At 36.7% G+C, this 13,069-nt stretch overlaps 1 protein-coding gene across 1 annotated transcript in view; it reads right to left on the minus strand.

The window, feature by feature from the left end:
* Positions 1 to 13,069, minus strand: part of LOC121317672 (phosphatase and actin regulator 2-like) — a 130,188-nt gene that overhangs the window by 10,800 nt on the left and 106,319 nt on the right. The window contains exons 6-7 of the mRNA XM_041253835.1: positions 3,768 to 3,955; positions 1,264 to 1,408 (exon numbers count right to left, since the gene is read on the minus strand). Coding sequence (XP_041109769.1) covers positions 1,264 to 1,408; positions 3,768 to 3,955 — 333 coding nt within the window. The remainder of the gene's footprint in view (positions 1 to 1,263; positions 1,409 to 3,767; positions 3,956 to 13,069) is intronic.

The following is a 13,069-nucleotide window of genomic DNA, read 5'->3' on the forward strand; positions in this document are numbered from 1 at the left end:
TGCCACCCTACAATACAGGCTACTTTTGTGAAGTTTTCTGGATATTGTTGACTGATGCACATTTTCAAAATTGAAATATCACCATTGAACTCTGTAGCTCTTTCAAAGTTGTCGTTGGCCTCACAGTGGCATCCCTCACCAGTTTCCTCCTTGCCCGGCTGCTCAGTTTGGAGGGACGGCCTGATCTAGGCAGTGTCTGGGTGGTACAATGCACCTTCCATTTCTTGATGATTGAGTAGACTGTGCTCACAGGGATATTCAGAGACTTCATTATTTGTTTGTACCCTTCTCTTGATCTGTACTTTTCAATGACGTTATCTCTGACTTGCTCTAACTAACTAATGTTGCACAGACAGAGGCCTTTCAACTAATTGTGTGGCTCGTTAAAGTCAGGTATTATAAATATCTCAAAATAATGCAACATTCAGCATGACATAATACTTTTGGAGGCGTCGAGTCTGCATATACTCAGAGAAGATTAAATTACTCTTGGATTGGCTAGTGTGTGCACAGTGAATTATAGAAATATTTCGGGTATGGGGTGGCTGATGATGGCATGGAAGGAATACTAAAACAATATAACAAGAACTTGCTTTTCTCCATGGATATTGTGAACCAAAGCACCACTAAGCTAAAGTACGTTATTGCTTTGCTTAAGTAAATATCTGTCTATACGTATCTATGTTTGATAGTGCAATTGTATTATTATATTATTCTGTGTTTTGAAAGACTTCAACATTATCGATATCGAAATAAGTGCACAATATTAATATACAATTTCCACATCCTTTCCCACCCCTGTTTTACCAGTCACAACTGAAAACATCATCGTCATTTGTGTGACACCTTTCAATACTTAAAGCGATACACGTACATTTAGTTTTGGAGAATAAATCGGTATATGTGAAAAAGCAAAACAAAATGCAAAATAAATAAATAAATAAATAAATACAAAAAGCTAATTCCTTTCACTTAGTAGCCTTATTTGTTTAGTATAGTCACAAGCACTTACACTTACATCTGAAAACAGCATCAATAAGCTTCCAATGGACTAAACATAAAAACAGCAACTAGCAAAATAACAAAAGCAGAAAAAAACTTTTTCTTTTTTTAACTCTACTGAATAGACTTGTTGAATACTATTTCTATTGTGCTGAAGCACCAGCTAAAAAGATTAAGTCTCCTCACTGAGGAGAGAGAATGTATTACTAAAATAAAACAGTGAACAAATCCCACATTTATTGAGAATTCCAAATGTCTTACCTCACCAGTTGCTGTCGGATTTCCTGTTTTTTCTCTTCTGAAGTTTGTGGTAAAATGTTCTTGTCCTGAAGCTCTTTTTTGCTTGGTCTGTTGCCGAGTTTAATAGCTAAAGTGTCTTTCCGGTGAATTTTATTTGCAAGTGAACCTGAAAAACATGTAAACCATATTAGGATTTGTACAGAAATAAATAGGGCGCATTCACAACATATAACTTACTTATAGGATGTTTTTAAAAGTACTGTAAACATAGTTTGTTATAAAAGCTCACAACAGCCTAGAACAGTTTCATAAAAAATAAAAACGTCTGGGAATGTCTAACTGTTCATATTAACAGACTTTAAAAAAGACTTCTTAACCTTGTTAACCAGTGCATATAAAAATGACGTAATAATACTTTTGCTTTATAGTTGAGGGTGTAAATGTCATTTTGTTATAAAACAAAACTGTTACTTAGTTCCCAATGACACACAACCTTCTAACAAAGTTGTTGGAATGTGTAAATTGAGTTCTGATGTTGCTACATGATTGTGTGTTAGTGGCTTCTCAATGACCGCATGAAGCACGTGAACACCATTCTCAAATAATTGCCGGTCTCTGATATGTGCCGGATAAATAATATATTATATATATATATATATATATATATATATATATATATATATATATATATATATATAAAAACAAAACAACAAAACAAATCCAAACGCAAGTATGCAAACACCTATACTATAAGTCCGTACCCAAGCACATGCAAGAGAAATTTTGACAATACTGAATGGCTGTGTGTGTTCACCATACAAGATTACAAACACTCTTGAAATAACAATGAGTTAAAGCTTGTGAATATGGGGGTGGTGTTTCATACAATGATGATTACATAACACATGGTGTTATATATTGTTAAAAATATTTCAATTTTGTAAAATAATAACAATACATTTCCCTCCTGATCTGTAAGTCCACTGTGTAAAGGGAACAGACTACCCTGGACTGAATGGCCAAACAATTCATTCCCAGGGTTAGGCGGAAGTTGGTCATCTAGAAAGGGGGCAGAGTTCTGGTACACTGAATCACTGACCCGGAAGGGAAATATTGTGGCAGCCGTGGATTGGAGGAGCCATTGCACTCGATAACCATGGGGTCTGATAGATGGTAAAAAAGGGGACGGAGCGATGTGATCTGTTCCTTTGTAAATGGTTACAGCGAAACCAAAAGGAGACCTGTGTTGTGAACCGCGACTGTTTTGTTTGTCGTGTCTAAAGTTAACTTGTTTGTTATTTGGACGGCTAACACGATCCAGAGCTGTCTCCAAAGGCCAGCACTAAACCTGGACAACACTGCACCTTATTTGCACAATAAATTGTATTTGCACTATGAGCGCTAGAGCACGCACTGTGGACTTGTGTTTGTGTTATGTGTTGGTGTAAAAGATCGGGACTGTTTATTATTTTGGAACCAACCCGCGGAGTACAGTAAAGCAATACACACCACTGTATTGCTTATCAATGTTATTATGTACTGCTGTTTTACCATCAGGCAATTGGATTATAAAATAAAACACCATTACACCTGGATTATCATTGTCTGTCTGTTTATTGATCACCTGCAGTTAACCACTTTGCCTCAAACCCACATGCATTTGAAATACAAACAAGGATGTAGGATTCCGAAGCGAACATACTTGTGACAGAAGAATATTTTATTTCTTCTTTTGCCTGGTAGGCATGCTTATTTTTTTTAAGCATACTGTGTGAGAGAGGCTGGGAGCAGTAGTCTAAGCGACATACAGATGCGAATCTCATCTGTATCAATTAGAAGTATTTTTCAGTGTCTTAATGTCGGAATGATTTGAGATTCACTACTATACCATTTTAGAGTGTGGAGTCCACCAGTGGTGTGAATGGCTAGTTAGTTACATAGGCATACATGAAAAAGAGTAGAAATAATTTATATAAGACTTGAGCATTAGAAAAGTTGGTACAAAAGGTAAATAAGATAAAAGGATGAGGATTGTAAATGTGGTCTGGTGTAGTGGTGTTATTTATTTAATTCTCATCTGTTATTAATTCTATTGCTTGTTGCTCTCTGGTCTTTCTTTCCTCAAGCACTTTGGTTGCATATAAAAACTAAAATGCATGCATGTTGGTTGAAGTGCAATGAGACTGGACTGGGTCAAGTGCTTAAGCTGTACAAATCTGATGGCTACTGATTTGCTTTTTTCACTAATACACTGTCACATCATAATGCAACCTATTTTCTTTCTGCATATAAGTCAGAAAATAATTCTTTATTTTGCCTACAAAGAAAAATGAATATGCACTTTTTAATATTCAATTAATTACCTATTTAATAGATGTGTGATCTCCATTATTCTCCATCACTGTTTCACTATTTACCATACCACTCCTGTTTTTGTTCACTTTTAAAAACTACATTTTTTAAGTAGGTGGGTTTGAAAAATGACCAGACATTTATATTGGAAATACAATATTCTGAAACCGTACTTGAAGTGTACTCATCATCCTCATCTTCCTCATCTCTGTAGAGTACAGGACCATCTGATTCAGAATCGCTCACTTCCTTTTCTTTGTTCTCTTGTTCTTTGTTCGGTATCAATGTAACCCCAGAAGATGTGAGTATAAACACCTGGTGTACCTGACCAGATGATTTTTCCACTTCTTCACTCGAGGAGCTGTGAGAAAACAATTACATAGCCATGAAAACGAGATTGTCAAGTAAAGTTCTTTGTTCATACAGTACCAGCAGTTTGATTTAGCATTCAGGCTATCAAGATGGGTTAACTGACAATCTCAAAACAAGGGACAACTGACATTTAAAAAAAAAAAAAAACTATTTAGATTATATTCTACAGAATAGTTGCGTAAAATGTGTTATCATTGATAGTTCATCAAGTACATAAAAAAAGGCTGAAACATTTTAACATTTAGCCTAGCTACTGAGTCAACTCTTTAAACATGTAGATTATAAATGTAACAAACTTTAAAATGGTCTGTGTTGGCTGCAAAAGCAGACAAAATAGTTTTTTTTAAATAACCTTGAATGACAAATTCAGCAACGTTTTCGAGTTTTGTAAACCTTTAAAACTTATGTTGACACATATATTACAATGACCGTGTAATTCCCATGCCTATTTTGCTACATCTAATCCCAAAATATTAAACACTGGAAAAACGTTAACTGCAAACCTGAAATGACAAAACCAAAGCTTTTGTGGTTTTTTTTTTTTTTTATATGCACTAACATTAGTGGTATGTAGAAATGTCATTATACAGTATGAGGAATTCACCAATCATGAAGCTGGTATTTTGTTTGATCCCGTTGCCGTAGTAACCAAATTCACAGAGCTGTACAAAATGACAGAGCAACAGGAGCTTGAGGAGCTGGCACACCCGGAGCTCTTGGAAGTTTTCACGAGTTTTCAGAGGGTCGAAACAGCTGGACTTAGGTAGGCAGAGTGAAGAGAAAAATTAATTAATTCTGACAAACTTTATTTCTTGTGTGTTACGTGTGTACCTTGTATTTCTACATACATTTAATTGAGCATGGAATGCCTTCCAGATTGTAGTAGACAGTAATTGCATCAGCTGCAGTTGGCCCTCGGGTTTGTGAACAACAGTACTCCCCATCCCTGGGCCACCACCTCTGATAACTATGGGACTGTCTCTGTTTTGATTTTATCTTGTGCTGCAATAACAGAGAATTGCCCGAGACAAGAGAGAAGTTACACCACAGTCGATACCCCATCAAAGGATTTACACCCTGTTCCCAAGAAAGAACAGCCGAGGACAACCTGGTCCTGGTAGGCTCCAGCACAGCTGGAACCACATGTAATGAACAAAAGGCCTTATCACAAACTTCTGTGACATTCTAGCTAGAGACACACCCTACCTTGTAACACTTTGTATAAAACCTAATGTAACTGTTCTTTCTACAACAGTCTCTTGTAGACTCTTCCATTGTATACATTGATTAAAATATCTACAGCTGATAATAAACCTGAATCTTGAGTCTCTTTGGATAGCGGAGAATAAATCCACTACACAGAGACAGGGGAAAAAGAAATGTAGTCAAACACAACCACCAGAAAACAAAACTTCAAACAAATTTGAGCCACTAAAACCAGCATGAATGAACAACATCCAGGACCCTATTAACAGTGCTGGACAGACAGCAAAAAGAAAGGAGGAGATCATGATTGTCGAGGACTCCATATTGAGAAACACAGTAGGTTCTGTGTGCAGGCTGGACCCCCATACAACAACAGTGTGACGAGAACTGAGAACCTGGACAGGTTCCTAAAATGAACAGAAGACAACCCAGTAGTAGTCATCCACATTGGTATAAACAACATTGGAAGAGACAGGCCAAAATCACTGCAAAACAAATTCAGACAGCTAGGAAGGAAATTAAAATGAAAGACAAAAACTGTGGTATTTTCTGGGATACTGCTGGCACCTTGCAAAGAACCATATGGACAGCTGGAAATAAATAAGCTAAATGCATGGCTGAAATCCACATAGGAAGGCTTCACCTATCTTGAACATTGGAACACATTCTACAACAAGGACTATCTATACAGGCAGGATGGACTGCACTTAAATAAAAAGGGAACCAATCTACACAGGGAAAGTATCCTCGAGGAGGTTTAGAAGCATTTAAACTAGAAAGGAAGGAGGAGAATAAAAAAAAAAAACAGAAGACAGACTACATCAAAATAAGGGCAACAACTCAGGTAAAAGAGCCATTAAATGTATTATCTAAATGCTAGAAGTCTCAAAAACAAAATTTTAGAACTTGAAGCTACTGCACTAACAAGTAACTATGATGCAATAGGTGTTACAGAAACTTGGTTGTCTGAAAGTGATGGAGTCCTAAAACTAGTGGGTATACACTGATAGGAAAGACAGGCAGGACAGAAGAGGTGGAAGGGTAGCGCTATATATCAAAAATAGTCTTAAGCCCAGGTGATAAATCTGGAAGAAAAAAACATCGCCGAATCAATATGGGTCAGAATAATGAACAAAAATTTAATGGGCATTACACTAGGGGCATGCTATATACCGCCAAATTCAGACACCGAGCAAAATAATCTGTTACAGAATGACATTAGAAATGCGGAGAAGCCATATTAATAGAGGATTTCAATGTCATATTTTTAAAGATTGTTTGGCGACCCACCAGAAACCTTGCCGCGACCCAAGACTCTCACTTTGGCAAACATTGGCCTAATGCATGCTTGTTGATCACTTAGTTTAAAGGCATTAAATACCAAATACTAAGCATGTTTCTTTTAATGACAACTCCCCTCCCCCACTCGCCCCACTTTCTACATCAACAGCATACCTCTCCCCCAGAAGTGTTAATTAATGCATCAAATAAAGCAGACAAAGCTGCTGGGATGGGGCACTAAATCAATGAGTAACGTCTTACAGACTATACCAGATGATTAAAAAAGTGTTTTAATTTGTTTTGACAAAGGTGGTGCTTGACTGTCCATTAAGGCTTTGGTAGGTGGAGCAACCTATACTTAATAATTGAGCTTGATGTTTCTCTCTCCTCTAGGTGTCGCTTGGGGGACAATACATTTAATATTAACTTTTACTAACAAGATACCTTAGCAATATATATTGTTGTTTTTCTTTTGCAGCATGGCATCCAAATCTTTATTTATAAATTGTTTTAAAAATAAATTCGTATATAATAAATATTCCTTCTTGGAAGAGCACTAACCAATTTCTGATCTTGTGACTTTCATTTACTTGAAAGGAGCTTAGTGTGGAGACTTAGGCTTATTTACAGACTACGGCCTGGTTCTAGATAGTGGAGGTCGCAGACGCCACATTAAGGTGGCTAACAATGTTTTTAGTAAAAATGCTGACCTAGAAGACAGAAAAGTCTTCTACGACTGTGGACATAAAGCTGCTTGTATAAATCAGTAAGTGCAGAGACCTGGGGATTGGAATGAATGACTGACCTTGCAACTGGCTTACACTGAGTACGACACGGTACATTTTAATTAAGAGTAGCACTGGCAGATTTTTTTTGCAACGCCCCACCACATTTTGGAAGTAATTTGGCCAAAAAGTAGCCACATCATGCTTTTTTTTTTTTTTTAAATCAGCCAAAAACCACACTAGCTTTTATATATATATATATATATATATATATATATATATATATATAATATATATATATACAGTCGTAAAAAAAAATACATATTAAGAATTACAGTAGAATTAAGAGCAAGATACATAATACAATGAGTTCAGAGTATTAGTTTTACACTTGAAGTTGTGCCGCACGATAACCGCGTTCTACTCGAGGTGCCACATATTTGCTGTGGTGCGCTGGAGGTTTTCCACAGAGCCCATTGTATATGTGTGTATATAAAAAAAAACAGAAAAAATCACACATCAAGTTAAGTGGCCTCCACTTGTGTTAAATTGTAGTGATTCACATGATTTCAGGATAAATTCAGCAGTTCCTGTAGGTTACCTCTGCTGGGTAGTGCATTTCAAAGCAAAGACTCAACCATGTGCACCAAGGCGCTTAAAAGAACTCTGGGACAAAGCTGCTGAAAGGCACAGATCAGGCGTTGGGTATTAAAAAAAAAATATCAAAGGTCTCGAATATCCCTTGGAGCATGGTCAAGACAATTACTAAGAAGAAGTGGAAGGTGTATGGCACCACCAAGACTCTGCCTAGATCAGGCCATCCCTCCAAACTGGATGACCAAGGAAGGAGGAGACTGATCAAAGAGGCTACCAAGAGGCCAACAGCAAATTTGCAAGAGCTACAGGCTTTTATGGCCAAGACTGGTCAAGGTATGCATGTGACAATAATATCCCAAGCACTCCACGAATAGGGTGGGTGGCAAGAAGGAAGTCATTACTCAAGAAAGCCCACCATGAATCGTGTTTGAAGTAAGAAAAAAAAAACACTCAGGAGATTCTGTAACCATGTGGCAAAAAGTTTTGTGGTCTGACGAAACTAAAATAGCACTTTTTGGCCTAAATGTAAAGCATTATGTTTGGAGCAAACCCAACACAGCGCATCAACCAAAGAAAACTATCCCTACTGTGAAGCATGGTGGTGGCAGCATCATGTTATGGGGATGTTTTTCATCGGCAGGGACTGGGGCACTTGTCAGGATAGAAGGGAAAATGAATGGAGCAAAGTACAAACAAGTCCTTGAGGAAAACCTGCTGCCCTCTGCAAGAAAAATGAAAATGGGATGGGAGATCACCTTTCAGCATGACAATGACCCAAAGCACACAGCCAAAGCTACACTGGAGTGGCTAAGGAACAAAAAAGTAAATGTCCTTGAGTGGCCCAGTCAGAGCCCCGACTTAAATATGTCGATTATCCAATCGAAAATATGTGGCATGACTTGAAGAATGCTGTCCATCAGCGCTCCCCAAGGAACTTGACAGAGCTTGAACAGTTTTGTAAAGATGAATGGTCAAATATTGCCAAATCTAGGTGTTCAAAGTTAGTAGAGACCTATTCCAATAGACTCACAGCTGTAATTGCTGCCAAAGGTGCTTCCACCAAGTATTAACTCAGGGGAGACTTATCCAATTACGATATTTCAGTTTTGTATTTTTAATATACAATTTTTTTCTCAATAAAAACTTTATCCCCTTAACAGTGTGGAGTATTGTGTGTAGATAAGTGGAACAAATCCTCATTTAAATGCATGAAACTGTGAAAAAAGTTCAAGGGGGTGTAGACTTTCTATATGCACTAATATATATATATATATATATATATATATATATATATATATATATATATATATATATATATATATATATATATATATATAGCAGCATGCACTGGGGAAGGCAGCAGCAGTGCTGGTAGGTGACAATCAAACACTAAGACATAAGCCCGATATACGCTCCTTACAATGGAGCCAGCGCTTTTGTACAGCGCTGTGCTTTAGTGTAAGAGTTCACGGGTTCGCGCCAGCCCTCTGCCTGTGTGGGAATTGCCTCGTCCTGTGTGGTTTGCAGAAATATTCATCCCCCCTGCAATGTTTTCACATTTTTTTGCCCCCTGAGCATACTCAACGACATTTTCAAATTAGACTTTACATGTAGAACTTAAACAAACTACTCCACATTGATAAAAATAAAAAATAGAATATAAATAAGTACGATTTACAGAGAAAAACAGATTAATCTCAGTTGCTTAAGTATTCAACCCTTTTGCTACTGAAGCCCTAAATCAGCTAAGGTGCAAATGATTTGCAAAATTAGTGAAATGGTTTCAGCTTGTGTGTATTCAAAGTTGTTTAACATGTAGATAATTTCCCTCAGGTATATAAAGACTTTGAAGCACACATAGTGACCCAACAAAGCAACCATGAAGACCAAGGAGCTTATAAAACAATTCAGGGATAAAGTGGTAGAGAGGCACAGAACAGGAGAAGGGTACAAGAAAATTTCAAAGGCGCTGATTATCCCTCGCAGCACAGTGAAGTCCATCATTAAGAAGTGGAAGACATCATACCACCCAGACACTACCCAGATCAGGTAGCCCTCCCAAACTGAGCAACCGGGCAAGCAGGAAACTGGTTTGGGATGTTACTCTGAAGCCAACAATGACCTTGAGAGATCTGCAAAGTTCTGTGTCTGAGATGGGAGTCACACATCAACAATAAGCCGGTCGATATTGTGCACATATTTCAATATTGATAATATTGTCTTCCAAAACACAGAAAAATATAATAACACAATTGCAATATGAAAAAAAATACATATAGATGTTAACAGATATTTACATAAGAAAAGCAGTAATTTACTTTAACTTAGCTTTGCTTCACAATTTCCATGGAGAAAAACAAGGTCTTACTATATTGTTTTACTATTCCATGCCATCATCAGCCACCTCAAAACTGAAATATTTCTATACTTCACTGCGCAGACTAGCCAATCCAGAAGTAATTTAATCATCTCTGCGTATAAATGCACGACACATCTAAAAGTATTAAGTACGGTATCATGCTGAATGTTGCATTATTTTGAGATAAGTTTTGATGTTTTAAAAGTACACCTCATTTATAATACCTAAAGTTCACATTTTAAAAATACATTAACAACAGTGTAAGTAATCGCATGGAAAAAATGCAATGAACCATGGGCATGTGCATATCTCACAATAATCCCAATAGTGCTTAATGCAGCATACAAACAGCATTTGGTACCTTGCGAGCACATTCTGAATGGAAGAAAAATATATATGTATATCAAATAATTTTAGCCGATTTTCCTGGTTTTTTTTGTGTTTTTTTTTTTTTAGGTGTGTATCCCTTTAAAAAAGAAGGTCCTGCTTCTTAATTATTTGATGCGCACACTCTTTGAAAACAGCATACAGTTTCCGGTAAGGGATTGGCTGGTGAGATCGGACAGGTGAAGAAATGGGAGCAGAGCACACAAGAGAGGGTACAGGTTGTGGATTTGTTGTTTTTCTTATTCTGGCATTGCTGCATTTCTTAGTTTCTTTTATGTAGCTACTCTTTTCACAGGATAACCACAGGTCCTGCTAACTTAGAACATTCTTTAATAATAACTTATTGAGAAAAAACCCTGTTAACTAAATGGTGTGTATTTAAATAAACAATATAAAAAGTCCTCATATCTTTTTTCTTACGTTACAAAAACTTTAGTGGGGGGGTTGTGCATGGGTGATTTTTCATGGCTGGCTACGGCCCATTGAGTTTACAAATTCAGATCTTAGCAAGATAGAATGGGTTCAGTTGCATGTAAAAAAGATGTCCCCCTCACTTTTTCAAAAACTGGACATGTCCCCTTCACATTGCAGCAGTACTAAAAGTTGTATTTCTCAATAATGTATTCATATAATTGATATACAGTTGCCACTAGAACCAAGCACAAACGCATAGCAAAGTGTAATAAAGCATAGTGAAAGCATGGTAAACCATAGGTAAGCATTGTAAAACCCATGAGAGGTATGGTAAACCATATTTAAAAAAATACAGAAAACCATGGTAAACTATGGTAAATGCACAGTATAACCATGGTGAATTTACTGTGCAACTTTACCCTGGTAAACTTTTATAAGGGACATTTAGCATGCAAAGGTTTATATAAACCTAACATGAAGTCACTATATTAAATGGTTTCTGACATAGGATGCTTTGACAGTATGGTGGTAGCAGCTTTGTAAAATTACTGCTGTGAAAGTATACATTTTTCTGTACAATATCTACAATTAAACTTTATCTAGAGAATAAGGATATTAACCTATTAAGCCAACATTTCAAAGTGTTTGGTCCAGAAACAGATACATGCTAAGTGTTCAGTATTCCTGTCTATGGGCCCTATTCATACAAGTACTTGCTGACTGCAGTAATAAAACAAATTTTGTTTAAAACTAACGAAAGTCGTCCATATTGCTATTCATAAACTGATCTGAGCAAACGGGCGACTGTGGCAGAGCACTTTATGAATGGGTATTCAGTTGTATGAAAATACGCCTCTTTTTGATGACATCATCAGCATTATTAATGTTCCCTAGGTGGCGTCGGTAGCTGTTACAAAAAGAAAAACGGAATCCGCCGACAGCAGCCTACTACCGAAACCCGAGCTGCCAGTCTGCAAATCCTGATTCCGATGCCCCTATCACGTCTGCCAAAAATTCAGGACATATCTTAATTTAGAATTTTTTTTTTTTTAAATAAATACTTTGGATTTTGGTCTTGTTTGGCAACGGTGGTAAACACATTTCCATACGCACACATAAAGTTACCATTCTTAACTGCAGGCCCCAAAAAAAAAAAACCTAAACAAACAAACAAAAAAAAAAGCTCTGTAGGAGGATGCTTGAATTCCAATACTGTAATTCTAGATATTATTATTATTATTATTATTATTATTATTATTATTATTATTATTATTATTATTATTATATAAAAAACACATTTAAGCAATTTCAGATATTTGTTCATGACAGGTATTGACACCTTTACATAAAAAATATATTAATGAATTGAAAACAATTACACAGTAACTAAGCTGCATATAAAGTCAATAGCAAGAAAAAGAAAATTTATTTCCAACATCTGTTGAAGAAGAAGAAGGTTTTGGCAAGACAGCAGAAGATAGTCAAGACAAAGGAGTTGGATTCACCTTTGAGAAAAGCACTTGTAGCAAACTACAACAAAGGAAATAGCTACATAACAATATGAATATGGAATACCAAAATCCACAATCAGAGCAATAATCAAGATATACCACAGAACAAATTGAACTGAAAAACTTGAAAAAAGTGCACATCCAAAGAAAATTACAGGTACAGCAGGTAGAAGAATCATCCGAGCAGCTAACAAATCCAAGATTGAAAGCAAAGGACATAAAGAAAGACTTAGAAGCATCAGGCCTAATTTCTACATGTAAGTGCATGAAAGAATTGTACGAAAGGTCACAGAACACAAGAGTTTTATGCACGTAGCGTTCTATGCACCCATTCTACAACGTACAATGATACCATCTGCTCGTAGCATGAGTGGCAGAAAGTTTATCTTCCAACACTACAACGACCCAAAGCATACGGCTAAGTCAAGGCATTCTTGAAGAAAACAAAGATAAAAGTTCTGGAATGGCCTTCACAATCCCCAGATCTCAATTCACTGGAAATATATGGACTGATCTGAAAAAAGGTGCAGCCAAGCACTGTGTATCCAGTTTGTCTGAGCTGAAGGCAATATGTAAGACAGAATGGGCCCATAATTCACCAAGATGTAACAAACTGGTTAAGA

The sequence above is a fragment of the Polyodon spathula genome, chromosome 6 (assembly GCF_017654505.1).
Source record: "Polyodon spathula isolate WHYD16114869_AA chromosome 6, ASM1765450v1, whole genome shotgun sequence".
NCBI classification, from domain to species: domain Eukaryota; kingdom Metazoa; phylum Chordata; class Actinopteri; order Acipenseriformes; family Polyodontidae; genus Polyodon; species Polyodon spathula.